Raw genomic sequence first — 13,128 nt, forward strand, 5'->3', positions numbered from 1 at the left:
GAGGAAAATAAATGGAAGCAACCTTTATATGTCTATTTTTGGAATTTATGTTCTATAGGTTTATAAAACATTCACTTTCTTATGCGATTGTATTTTAATGCACAAATTTGCCTAACACCACAATCAAGGACTGTTTCTTTGTTTCCTAACTCCTAGCAACAATAAAACAAAAAAAGAGATAGCGGTATTTTTATGTGTACCTTTATTGGTTACATATTTACATAAAAAACCACCAATAAAGAAAGCTGTACTGTATTAACAACAAAAACGCAAGCTTATGGTTACGAGAAAAAGATTATATGACAGAAGAAAAGACAAGCAGCAAATAATAAAATGCCTGAAACAATGCTGTAACAAAAGCTGTCAGAACCTGGTCCAAATGTAACGTATTTATCTTTGGAGTGGCATGGACATGTGACAGCACATCAGTCTAGCTTCATCCATCATGTTCAGAGAGCCATGTACTGGAGGTCCAAAGGCATCAGTAGTGAGCTGTGTAAAGACGAAGAAGCTGATTAACATTCAGGTGCTGGTCTTCTCTTGCATATTTAGCACTGGAGCTCAGAAAGAGATTTAGCAATGACCCCGTCAAGGACACAAGCGTGAACGTGGATTTGTGTGGGTGAATGAGCACATGTAAGAGCATTTTGGGGATGATGATTGAGATTCCTGCTTTAAGATTTTCTCTTGGATGCATTTTGCAAGATGTTCTATTCTCTCAGGCTTGCTACAAAAAAACAACAGCTTTTCTGAAATTGTTTTAACATTGGTGAAAAAATGTCTCTTGACAGACAGAATAAACTTATTTTTATTAAATACAGCAATTTAACTTAAGTCTCTGTGAATATGGACTTGTGACTTCGTGTCAAGATTATTCATGTAAATCCTGGATTTTCTGCTCTTAAACATATGTAATGTTTATGATGTTTAAACAGACTATTTACAGGTACCTCTCTGAGAAATCGTGCATCGGTCTGGCAGCAAGTCCTCACTGGCATGAGGAAACTGCCTTTGTGTCTTGACCTTTGAATTAAGAAAAGTAAGATGGCTTGAAGGCTTGAAAATCACAATATTAAAAATGGTTGATATTTTCTTAGTTTTATAGTACACACACACTGTATATACTGTGTACACTACCAGTTGAAGTGTTTAAATATTGCATTTTTAAATGAATTTATTTATGTTCACCCACTCTGCATTTACTGAACAAAAATACAGTAAAATAATGAAATATTACAATTTAAAAGAGCTGTTTCCTATTTTAATATATTTTAAAATGTAATTTATTCCTTTCAGCAGCAATTACTCCAGTCTTACTCCAGTGTATCATGATCCTTCAGAAATTATTATAGTATGCTTTGGTGCTCAATTATCATCAGTTATTATTGATTAATAATTATTATTATTAATAGTTCTTAGTATTATCATCCATTTTATATACAGTAATATACTGCCATTCAAAAGTTTGGTGTAAGATTAAAAAAAAGAAAGAAATTAATATATTAATATATATAATATAATATAATATATTAATAATTCAGCAAGGATGCAAAAATGTATCAAAAGTGACAGTAAAGACAATTATAATGTTACAAAAGATTCATTTCAAATAAATTACATTCATTTGAACTTTTTATTCAGCAAAGAATCCTGAAAAAAAAGTATGATGGTTTCCACAAAAAAAAAACAAATGTAGCAGCACAACTGTTTTCAGCATTGACAATAATAAGAAATGTTTCACGAGCAGCAAATCGCGATTAATCGCATCCAAAATAAAAGTTTGAGTTTACATAATAAATGTGTGTGTACTGTATTCTGTATATATAAATAGACACACATGCATGTACATATTTAAGAAAAATGTTATATTTGTATATAAAATATTTCTATTTATAATATAAATTATATGTAAATATAATTATATATAAACATGTAAATATCTTTAAAATATATACATGTGTGATTGCATTTATATATACATAATAAATAAACTGTACACACACATGTATTACATAAACACAAACTTTTATTTTAGATGTGATTAATCGCGATTAATTGTTTGACAGCACTACAATATATTAGAATGATTTCTGAAGGATCATGTGACACTGAAGAGTAATGATGCTGAGAATTCAGCTTTGCCATCACAGGACTTTTTTTTTTCAAATACCAATTTATGGATCAGTTAACTTAAAAAGAACGACTTATTCACAAATCAAACTTCGTTACGGCCAATAAGACATTTAACAGGATAATCAAGTAATAAATAGATAAAATAATCAATTTATTACAGAAATTTCAATGACTTTTTTCAGGATGGAATACACATTTAAAATTCCCAGATCATATGTAATATGCACTTCTTACCAACTTCTTGCTGGCGGGTCATACTGCCACGTGTCACATGCTTCTTAATGTTCTTTATCATCATGATGGCATAGCTCAGAGATGCACGCACCCACTTCGATCTTGTTTTCAGGATCCACTTTAGAAAATGCTCCAAGTGCTCCAATTTGTGTTTTATAGCTGTGGAATTGGTCACACCACAAACAAACCTGAAATATAATCAGATAGCAGAGCTATTTGGTTATGATACATGCATATGTGTATTATACACGCTCATACACACACAGACTTGTCAAAAGTTGGAATACATTTTTTTGAAAGAAGTCTCTTTACCAAAGCTGCATTTATTTGATAAAAAATACAATAAAATCAGTTATATTGTGAAATATTATTACAATTCAAATAATAGTCTTCTAGATTTATGTATTTTAAAACCAATTTTATTCAGCATCATTACTCCAGACTTCAGTGTCACATGATCCTTCAGAAATCATTCTAATATGCTGATTTGCTGCTTAGGTATTATCAATTATTACTGGTAATATTATTACTTTTCATAAAAAACTGCTGCTGGTTTCTACAAAAATATTTTTGCTGATTAATATTTTTGTGGAAACTGTGATAAAAATTTTTTTCCAGGATTCTTCGATGAATAAAAAGTTCAATGAACAGCATTTATTTGAAATCTTTTGTAACTTTATGTCTTTACTGCCAGTTTCGATCAGTTTAATGCATCTTTGCAGAATAAAAGTTTTCATTTCTTCTTCTACTGTTTTAAATCTTACCCCAAACCTTTTAATGTTAGTGTATCGTGGCTTCCACAACTTACATTTAAAAAATATTTCTGTTTTTACTGTATTTTTGATCAAATAAATGCAGCTTTGATGTGCATAACAGACCTCTTTCTTTTTTGTCTTTTTCAAAAAAATTGTATGTATGCAAATTGTAGAATATCCAAGGTACACATTTCTAGCAATTGTGCAGTTAATTCTCATATTGTATTTTCAGAAAGTTTTGGAATATTTGTCCTCTCCCCGAATGTATCACTATCGAAACACAGTACACTCTTAAAAATAAAGGTGCTTCACGATGCCATAGAAGAACCTTTTTGTCTAAATGGTTCCATAAAGAACCTTTAACATCTGAAGAACCTTTCTGTTTCACAAAAGGTTCTTTGTGGTGAAAAAAGGTTCTTCAGATAACAAAAAGATAAGAAAGAAATGGTTCTTTAAAGAACCTTTGACTGAATGGTTCTTTGTGGAACCAAAAAAGGTTCTTATATGGCATCGCTTGAAGAACCTTTTGAAGCACCTTTATTTTTAAGAGTGTAATAGTAATTTAATTAGAAGGGTTATATTGACCTATTAAGATTTTGCTTACATCTAGATTGTAAATATATATATTTTGCTATTTTATTACAATTTTCAGAGGTAAATCCATAACAATTACATTTTTAACAATATTTCAAGTGTAATTTATGAGATTTGTTGTATTTTGAATCCAATTTTTTTTTTGTAAAAGGCAAAAGGTTGATCACACCGATTTCAAAGTTAAGAATGCATTAGTTTGAATATACACTGAACCAAAAACTAGTTGATAATTCAGTATACTTTATTTTTGACAAAACTTCCCATGTTTCGGTAGTGACAGTAATGCTTTGGTAGCAACCACATCACATTACATAATTTTAACTTACATACTAAAACACTACTAAAACATACTAAAAAATTGCATAACTGTATTAAAATTTTGATTATTTCCCCCAAATATGAGGATTATGTGTTACCTTTTGTGATGATGATGTTTCGGTAGTGACTGTTTCGGTATAGCAACAATTCTATGGGATTCTAACACCCCAAAAAACAAAGATGTCACAACCGAAACTCCACCAAATAAATAAACAATAACATGCATTTTGTATGATCCCTCTTATTTTGGTCAAATAATAATAATTTTGTAGATTCTGCAAGGTGTCTGTAAACTTTTGACTTCAACTGTAAATGAATGAATATGAAAGACCTGGAAGGCGCCCTTTCATATTTCATGGCCCTTATCCTCCTTCTCAGAGCTGCGATATCTGCAATTTGTCGCGTTATTCTGTATTTTTTCATTCCAGAGCTCAAACTAGTGGCTGTCCTGGATCGTGTCTTGGCTGCAGGAGCTGCGGGATCATTGGCAGGGGCTGCCGGAACATTCTGGGGGACGTCTGGATGTTCCTCCTCAGCTTTGTTGCTCATTTGCACATCCAGGCTTGTCAGCATTGGTGGATGTGGATGTGAGGCCCGGAGAGTCGCAAGGAGTTCCAGTACCCTTTGTTGTTTGGCACGTTTTAGTTGTGCCTGACGGTCCACAGCCTGACAAACAGAGCAAACACTAAGATGTATTGACATACAATTAAGCGTTAGCGTTAGTTCTGGCAGGTCACGTGAGTCAAGCTTGCATCAGCTGATTCTCAGCTGATCACATCTACCTATAGGAATACAACACCTATTGCGGCATTCCTATATAAGCTCTATTCAGCAGCTTTTCAGCTTGCTCCGGAGCAAATTACCCTCCTCCATCCCCAGCTCCACCTTTCACCACAGTCAGGACTTGGCTTTCTGATATTCCTTGCTAATAAGACTCCTTTCTCTTGAATAAAGTGTTACACTTAAATATCATTAAGTACATTAATGATATCTGCCTTGTTCTGTTCTGTTAACCCTAGGGGGGTTATTATTGCTGCTCTCCCTGCTCATTCATGACAGGCTGCATGGATGAGCAGGGAGGTTTTTGCCCAGAACAGAACCATACCGCCAAACCAAACTTTATGCTAAGTATCTATCATTTTGACGATAGTGATCCTGACAGAAGTATATTTATATGAGAATGCAATTACGTAAAATAAACAACTTACACTCAGGTTGTGGAAGAAAGCGAAATGCTTATCCAGACGAACCAGATCCTTGGCACAATGAGGGCATTTCAATTTGCTGTTAATACTAAAAATAAATTAAAAGATGTCCTTTTAATGAACATTTCATATAGTGCTGGGCGGTATACCGGTTCATACCGAATGATATGAATTTTTTAAATACCGCAATACCAGTGTATGTTGCTTAAACAACGTTCGGAACGCGACACTGTTTGAAAGAAGTCCCTTTTCACTGTTGCACTGTGGTGAGGGAACAGCTGTATGTGTTACTAAGTGTGAAAGTTCAGAAACTGAAGCTGTAGAACTAATAGAACGTGATGACACAGAAGAACTCATCCACAATATCCACATTGACCGCCCCCTGCCATCAGCTCCCGCGTCTCACACACACGAGAGTGACTTTAGCACTAGATTTAGCTACTTTCAGACCCTTTTAGCGGCTTTTTTCCATAGAATATTCATACTGACAAACCTAGTGACTTTTTTGGATAAACCTTAGCTATGGTTCAGTTGGAAGATTTCGCCAGTGCTGTCCCGCGAACGCAAGGTCTGACTTTCCCGGAGAAGTGTCACCTCTCTCGGCGTCTGTTCTGTGCAGTGAGCAACAGAGAAGCAGCGCATTCAGTTGGCCACACTGCAGCCGACTCATCAATAAATGAGAACAAAACAGTGTTTCCAAGCACTTGTCACTTACTGATTGTTTGGAATTATAAATATGAGCATAGTTCGTCTGATAATATCACATGCACTTTGTTGTTTTTTTTAGTTTGTTACTCAGACGCAGGCAGTGTGCTGCATGAGACAAAAAAGTAATATAGCCAAAACAACCGCATAGCCGCTCTTTAGTGTAGATGCATGTTGATTTTATCAGATGATGCCGCGATTATAAATGAGAGTGACTCCTGGTTAACATGTATTAAAAGGGGTCGTGTTTAGTCACTATTTAGTGTGGTATTTTTTGACAATATTCACTCATCATGACAGTAAAATAGGGCATTCTAAGTCAATATACTGCAGTATTTCCTCTCTCAATCAGTAGAAAATATGGTTAACACCCGGTCATGCATGAAAAAAAAAATACCGTCATGTATCGTGAAACCGGTATAATTTTGAAAAATACCGTGATATAAATTTTTGGTCATACCGCCCAGCACTAATTTCATACATGTATAACTAAACAATCAAACAAGAATGCTTATACATTAGAAAAATTACCGCCCAGAGCTGTAAAGAACGATGAGGCGGAGCTCCTCACGGTTTGCCAAGTGGTGTGATTTTTTAAGATGCTGCTGAAGGTGGAAAAACTCCTTCTGACAAAGTGGGCATGTAGTTGTCACTCTGTTTCATGAATGCAGATAATGGCAAACAAAATCACAGTTTAATATGAATGAGTTATGGAGGACAAAATCATTTTAAATAACATTCAATGAGTTTATCTATAGATAACGGATCATACTATAAATGAAAACTAGCTATCTCAAAGACAAATTTCTTACAGTTTTTTTTAATTGTTGACAATTTAAAAATAGGTAAAATAGCTGATTGTGTTGGAAACTACACCACGATTGAGGGACAGTCATCATTTGTGTACAAATGTCACAAAATTGTTTGTTTACTCCATAATTTGTTCATATTGTCATAGTTAAAACGTAATAATTCATATTTTTATATTTGAGTTTGAAAGTCTAGGTCTAAGGTAACACAATAAAACCTACAGCCTACATGCTGGCCATTTTAAAATGCATGAAAAAAAGTCTAATTTTAAAATTTGAAAAATTAATTAATTAATTAAAATAAAATAATAAATAAATATAATAACTAAAAAATGCCTCTTGGGCATAAAAGTGCCAAACACTCCACCTAAACACGTCCAGAATAATTAATTACGACACTATTACTAATAATTATTACAAAAGGACAAACTCAAACTGTCTCTGAAGTTTGGAAGTTCACAATAACCTTTTACTAGGTAACTTTGAGCAATGGCACTGTGAAGCTAATTACCACCGTAATTCAACAAGTCGAGGTTTATTATCTGGATGAAGCACGAGTGCACTGATAATGACTGTATTTATACTTGTTTATGGCATCTATAGGTTTATGACGCTGCATCTTGTTTATTCAGGTAAAGTCAATAGAACATACCTCATGTTGTGTAGCAGTGTCGCAATGCTTGATATATTCATCAATGTGTAATCCTAACACGCTCTCAGGGATGCACTTCTTACCGGACGTGAATATATAACGCAGCTGTATATTTTCTCTTCTGAAGTCAAGGCCAAATGAAGCTATAGCAGTAATCTGCTAATCAAAATGATTGATTCGTTCAGAAAATCGTTTTGCAGGTTACAGCATTAAATGGCAGTAAGTTTTGTTTTGTGATCGAGTAATTGAATTCACTCAACCGATTCGAACCAAGTCGTTCACGATCGAAACTATGCCTAGGCTATTATTATTATTTATTTATATATATATATAAAAAAGGATTAATCTTTATTTCACTCCAAAACGACGTAGGCCTATACCTAATCAAACGCCTACTACATAAAGTGAAAAGTATAAACAAAACACAAACATTAGTATGAACACAAACATACTAAAAATAATAATTATGTATATAATAATGATTATAATACATAATCATCATCAAGTTCTGCATATTCACCAACGTTTCAGAACGCTTTAAGTATGTAGATTACCCCAAAATGTACTTCGAAAGTGCTTTGAATTATTTTAGGATCTGTTTCGAATTTTCAAAAACACCTGGCTACAGTGAATACGGCAGATTGCTATGATGAGTCGATTCCATATTTTGATTCCCAATGCTTAGGAATCGATTCTTTTTGGAATCTCCTTTGAGCTCCACATATTGAGCTGGTTGAGGGGACCCGGGGACCCCCCCCCCCCCGGTTCGTACAAAACCCTTTTTGAATATCACAATAACTGTTCCATGGGTGGAAACTTACAGATTAAGGGGCGGTAATATTATAATGAGATCCCTTTGCCACTTCACCAAGGGAACGAAATCAGACGTGCTCGTTTTTTCTAACGCTTGCAGAAAAAGGCTTACCAAAACAAAGTTACTGGGTTAAAGGCACAATATGTAATTTTCGAAATGAGGCCGCTCAACGAGCGGATCTTTTATTATGCACAGTCGACCGCTTCCGCTCCTTCCGGTCGTGCGTATGTGGGAAAAAAAGCAGCCCTGTTTTATCATACTAGATACATTGGCAAGTTCTGTTATAATGCTACTCTGTGCAGTCGTCACCAGTCTATTAAAACGCATAACATATTAAAGCGTCTTTGGTGTTTTCATGTTTTCTACAAAACAAAACCGGAAATCGAGGGTGTATGACGTCATTGGCAGGCGACACAATGACACTATGGAAACGGTCCGTGTCACTAGTTAAAATTGCTTATTTCTCTGGATTTAAACATTCTTCGAAACATTTGGGATAATGTAAGTACACAAGTCAGCAAAATACATAACACTGTTCTAGTGGTTTTTGGATATTTTAATAAAATTTTTTTACATATTGTGCCTTTAATCTTTTTCACGTTTCCTTGGTTGATAGATGCACTGGGTACCTGATTATAGCACTTAAAACCTGGAAAAGCCAGATTTTCATGATATGTCACCTTTAAAATATAATTAAACCGCAAACGAAATGTGATAAAAAAATAAATCGAGAGCATTATTTACAAAACTGAATGCATCAAAATAATAATTTGTTGCAAGCCAAAATCATAACTGGAAATAAAATTAGATTAATTGTCCAGCCCTAACATTCAGTCTATGTCAATGACAGAAGTTAAGCATTTTCTGTTCACTTTTAAAAGTATATTCTAATATATTCTTTATGCAGTATATATACAATGTATGTACTATTTATGGTATATTGTATTTATAGTATATGTTAAATGACATATATAAATAAATAATAAATAAAATATAAATAAATAAAATGCATTTTATATATATATATATATATATATATATATATATATATATATATATATATATATATATATATATATATTATATATTAAATTTATAGTACTGTAATATTTATTTTGATAGTCTTTTTTTTATGTATCTGAAATAGATATTTGACATTGTTACATTTTACATATTTGCACTGTGAAGAGAAAAGTATCTTGCAATGAGGCCACAGAGACCCGAGTTCAACTCTTGGCTGATTAGCCACAGAGACCCGAGTTCAACTCTTGGCTGATTAGCCACAGAGACCCGAGTTCAACTCTTGGCTGATTAGACTTAAGCAGCGAGGGCGAATTTGATTGCATTTATTTTGTGATTTTACAGACTTGATAAACTTGACCTGTACTGTATGATGCTATTAATGTAACATCCATCCGCCCACCATGTTTGGCTTCTGGCAGGTGATGAGACTTATGGGCAAACAAACCGCAGCAGAAGTAGGATGGAGCGACAAGGAGGAAGTAGTACAGGAAAAAGTGACCCATTTTTGGGTCATGAACCTCCAGATGAGAACCAAAATCTAAAGATGCAGATGACACCGGAACCGTTATGGCTTCTGGTAAGTTAAACCTTTCCTGAATCATGAATGTTGCGCAAAGTCCCTGAAATATTTTCAGCATCAACGTTGATCTGTTCCACCATCTCTGGCCTGCGTGAGAAAATACCACAGTCGATACAAATAACAAGTCAAAGGGATATTTTAGAGGACTGAAATCTCATTGAAACCAAACAGTGCTTCATTTAAGACCAAACCATTATTGAACAGTCTATTGAATGAATCACTTTGTCTGAGAGCCTGTGAGAGAATCAAAGGAAAGGATCTACTGAGGCCGGTGTTGTGAAATGGATAGAAGGAATCATGGAAAACTCAAAACTGCTGGTACTTTATAATGGAGTTTATTGCCTGCAGGCTGCAGTGACAGGCTAACAGCAAAATGCTGATGTATCTGTCCAGCTTCACCAAAAAATATGACAGATTGGGTGCTGTATAAGCTGCAGGTACTTCATTTTCATCAAATATATTTGCTAAAATATTAATCTCACAATTTTTTTAACTAGAAATCAGTTTTCTTATATCACAATCCAATTGATTTAAGAGTGCATTAATGATAATATAATTTCTTTGGTTTGAGTTTATGTTGCCATTTTACCATGTTAAAGGATTCTGCATGAATGCTCTTAAAATATGGCAGTAAAAATAAGGCATAAGCCACCCAAAAAGTAAAATCCTGTCATAGTTTACTCACTGTCATGTCGTTCCAAACCTCTTTGACTTTATTTCTTCTGCAGAAGGTAAAAGAAGATATTTTGAGGAACCATTGTATGTTCCATTGTATGGACGAAAACATAGAAATTTCTGTTCTTTTATGTTCTACAGGAGAAGAAATAATGTCATTCAGGTTTGGAACGACACACGGTTTAATAAATGATGACATAATTTTCGTTTTTGGACGAATTAACCCTTTAGGACTAATTTCAGGTGTTTTTCTCCCCTTTTTACATCTTGAAATGTTTTAAACAAAACATTTTCTTTGGAAATATGTCCTCAATATTAATTTCCATCCCTGTTAGTTTTATTTTATAACAAAAGCCAGCTCTTTAGTGACATCATCTTTAAGGAAGTTACATTTGGTGGGTAAACAGCAGCAGAAATGTTACGTATAGAGTGGGGGAACTATAACATCAGAACCAGGCAGTGTAATTTGCCGCGGGTTCCTTCGAGATTTTCCTATGGGGTTTTATAATAGGTTTTTGTCCATTTCTGAGTAAAATAAAGCCTGTGGTAAACATAACTTGACGTTACTTTTAGGTTTTGTACATTGTAAACTGCACACACTCACAGCCCAAACTTTTTTTATCAAGTTACTTATTAAAAACATACGTTTTCAAAAATGAACATAACAGCTTCCAAATTTGTGTTTTGTGTATGGATGTGTGTAATTTACGTTGTCGAACAAAACGTAAAAGTATCATCAAGTTGTTTACCACAGGCTTTATTTTACTCATAAATTGAAAAACCTTATTATAAAACCCCATGGGAAAATCTCGAAGGAGTCCGCGGCGAATTACATATCCAGGTTCTGACGTCATAGTTCCCCAACTCTATTTGCAATAGATTTCAGAAATTCTGTGAGGTTTTGTGCCATTAGTTGATTTCCCTCTAAAACTCCACACCTGGTTGGATAACATTTCTGAAATTGGTTTGATAATATTGAAATTTTAGATTAAAGTTGACATCCTAGCTAACTCTCAGTTCAACATCGTGTTTACATCGGATGTGATAGTTGTTGTGTTGTGCCGTGCCGCAACAGCTAAAATATACTCTGCTAAAGTCTACGCTGGATGTGACCACTGCAAATCATTTGAACTGTGTGTCAGTATGTCAGAGGCATCAGTTTAATTTCTGGGAACCTGCTGTGTCGCGTCGTACCGCGATGTATCCAGTATAGACAGCATCACAGATTATAATGGGTTCTATTGACATTTATCGCGTTGTGTCGTGCCATGGTAGACACAAGGTGTGTCCCAAATCGCATACTTATGCACTATTCTATGAAGTTTTGTAGTATAAATAGTGTGAGTAGTGTGTTCACACTGAAAATTCCAAAAAGAAAAAGTGCACTTATGACTTAAATAACCTGATGATGCACTTAAATAACCGAAAAAATTAAGTGTGGAATGTTGGACACTTCATGCACTCAATTGTTGCAGCTTTAATTACATATCGAAGGTGGAGGGGCTATCAGACTCCAATTATGAATGACAAAATAACCTTATATAATTCATACTATACATGGTTGATTACATAGTGCATAAGTACATTGTGTATGAGTGCATAGTGTATAGTGCGTCATTTGAGATACAGTGTCACTTTAGCTCTTTAGTTCCACCTTCGTTGGCGACCTATATTCTTTCTCTTGGCATTGGGTATATAATTAAGTTCAAATTCATGACGTTTGACCGGAGCATAATTATGCGTTCTTTTAAGCATCTTTCTTTGGCTGCATCCAAAATTGCATACTTTCCTAGGCCTACTACATAGCATTCGAAAAACAGCATAGGAAAAGTCCTTGTAGTATGTCAGAATTTGCAGTATTCATAAAACAGTAGGTGAAAAGTGTGCAGCCAGTCAAAACTTTACTATTATATATATTGCATATTAAATTTATAGTACTGTAATATTTATTTTGATAGTCTTTTTTTTATGTATCTGAAATAGATATTTGACATTGTTACATTTTACATATTTGCACTGTGAAGAGAAAAGTATCTTGCAATGAGGCCACAGAGACCCGAGTTCAACTCTTGGCTGATTAGCCACAGAGACCCGAGTTCAACTCTTGGCTGATTAGACTTAAGCAGCGAGGGCGAATTTGATTGCATTTATTTTGTGATTTTACAGACTTGATAAACTTGACCTGTACTGTATGATGCTATTAATGTAACATCCATCCGCCCACCATGTTTGGCTTCTGGCAGGTGATGAGACTTATGGGCAAACAAACCGCAGCAGAAGTAGGATGGAGCGACAAGGAGGAAGTAGTACAGGAAAAAGTGACCCATTTTTGGGTCATGAACCTCCAGATGAGAACCAAAATCTAAAGATGCAGATGACACCGGAACCGTTATGGCTTCTGGTAAGTTAAACCTTTCCTGAATCATGAATGTTGCGCAAAGTCCCTGAAATATTTTCAGCATCAACGTTGATCTGTTCCACCATCTCTGGCCTGCGTGAGAAAATACCACAGTCGATACAAATAACAAGTCAAAGGGATATTTTAGAGGACTGAAATCTCATTGAAACCAAACAGTGCTTCATTTAAGACCAAACCATTATTGAACAGTCTATTGAATGAATCACTTTGTC

At 34.5% G+C, this 13,128-nt stretch overlaps 1 protein-coding gene across 1 annotated transcript; it reads right to left on the reverse strand.

Moving 5' to 3' along the window:
* Positions 1–256: 256 nt before the first annotated feature.
* Positions 257–7,483, reverse strand: LOC107558536 (uncharacterized). Its single transcript, XM_016242188.1, has 7 exons — positions 7,406–7,483; positions 6,476–6,598; positions 5,243–5,327; positions 4,366–4,700; positions 2,368–2,555; positions 951–1,023; positions 257–492 (listed from the first exon to the last, which is right to left on the reverse strand). Exons 1-6 carry the CDS (start codon positions 7,444–7,446, stop codon positions 989–991), a joined length of 807 nt encoding a protein of 268 aa, XP_016097674.1. The 5' UTR covers positions 7,447–7,483; the 3' UTR covers positions 257–492; positions 951–988.
* Between the last annotated feature and the right edge of the window lie 5,645 nt (positions 7,484–13,128).

This window comes from Sinocyclocheilus grahami, unplaced genomic scaffold (genome assembly GCF_001515645.1).
Source record: "Sinocyclocheilus grahami isolate Dianchi unplaced genomic scaffold, SAMN03320097.WGS_v1.1 scaffold648.1, whole genome shotgun sequence".
Lineage (NCBI taxonomy): Eukaryota > Metazoa > Chordata > Actinopteri > Cypriniformes > Cyprinidae > Sinocyclocheilus > Sinocyclocheilus grahami.

Coding starts and splice junctions, on each gene's coding strand:
- LOC107558536 (XM_016242188.1), bottom strand. CDS start 7,446: ATGAATATATCAAGCATTGCGACACTGCTACACAACATGAG. Junction 2,556..4,365: donor TATGAAAGGGCGCCTTCCAG/GTCTTTCATATT, acceptor ATTATATTTCAG/GTTTGTTTGTGGTGTGACCA. Junction 1,024..2,367: donor GACCCGCCAGCAAGAAGTTG/GTAAGAAGTGCA, acceptor CTTAATTCAAAG/GTCAAGACACAAAGGCAGTT.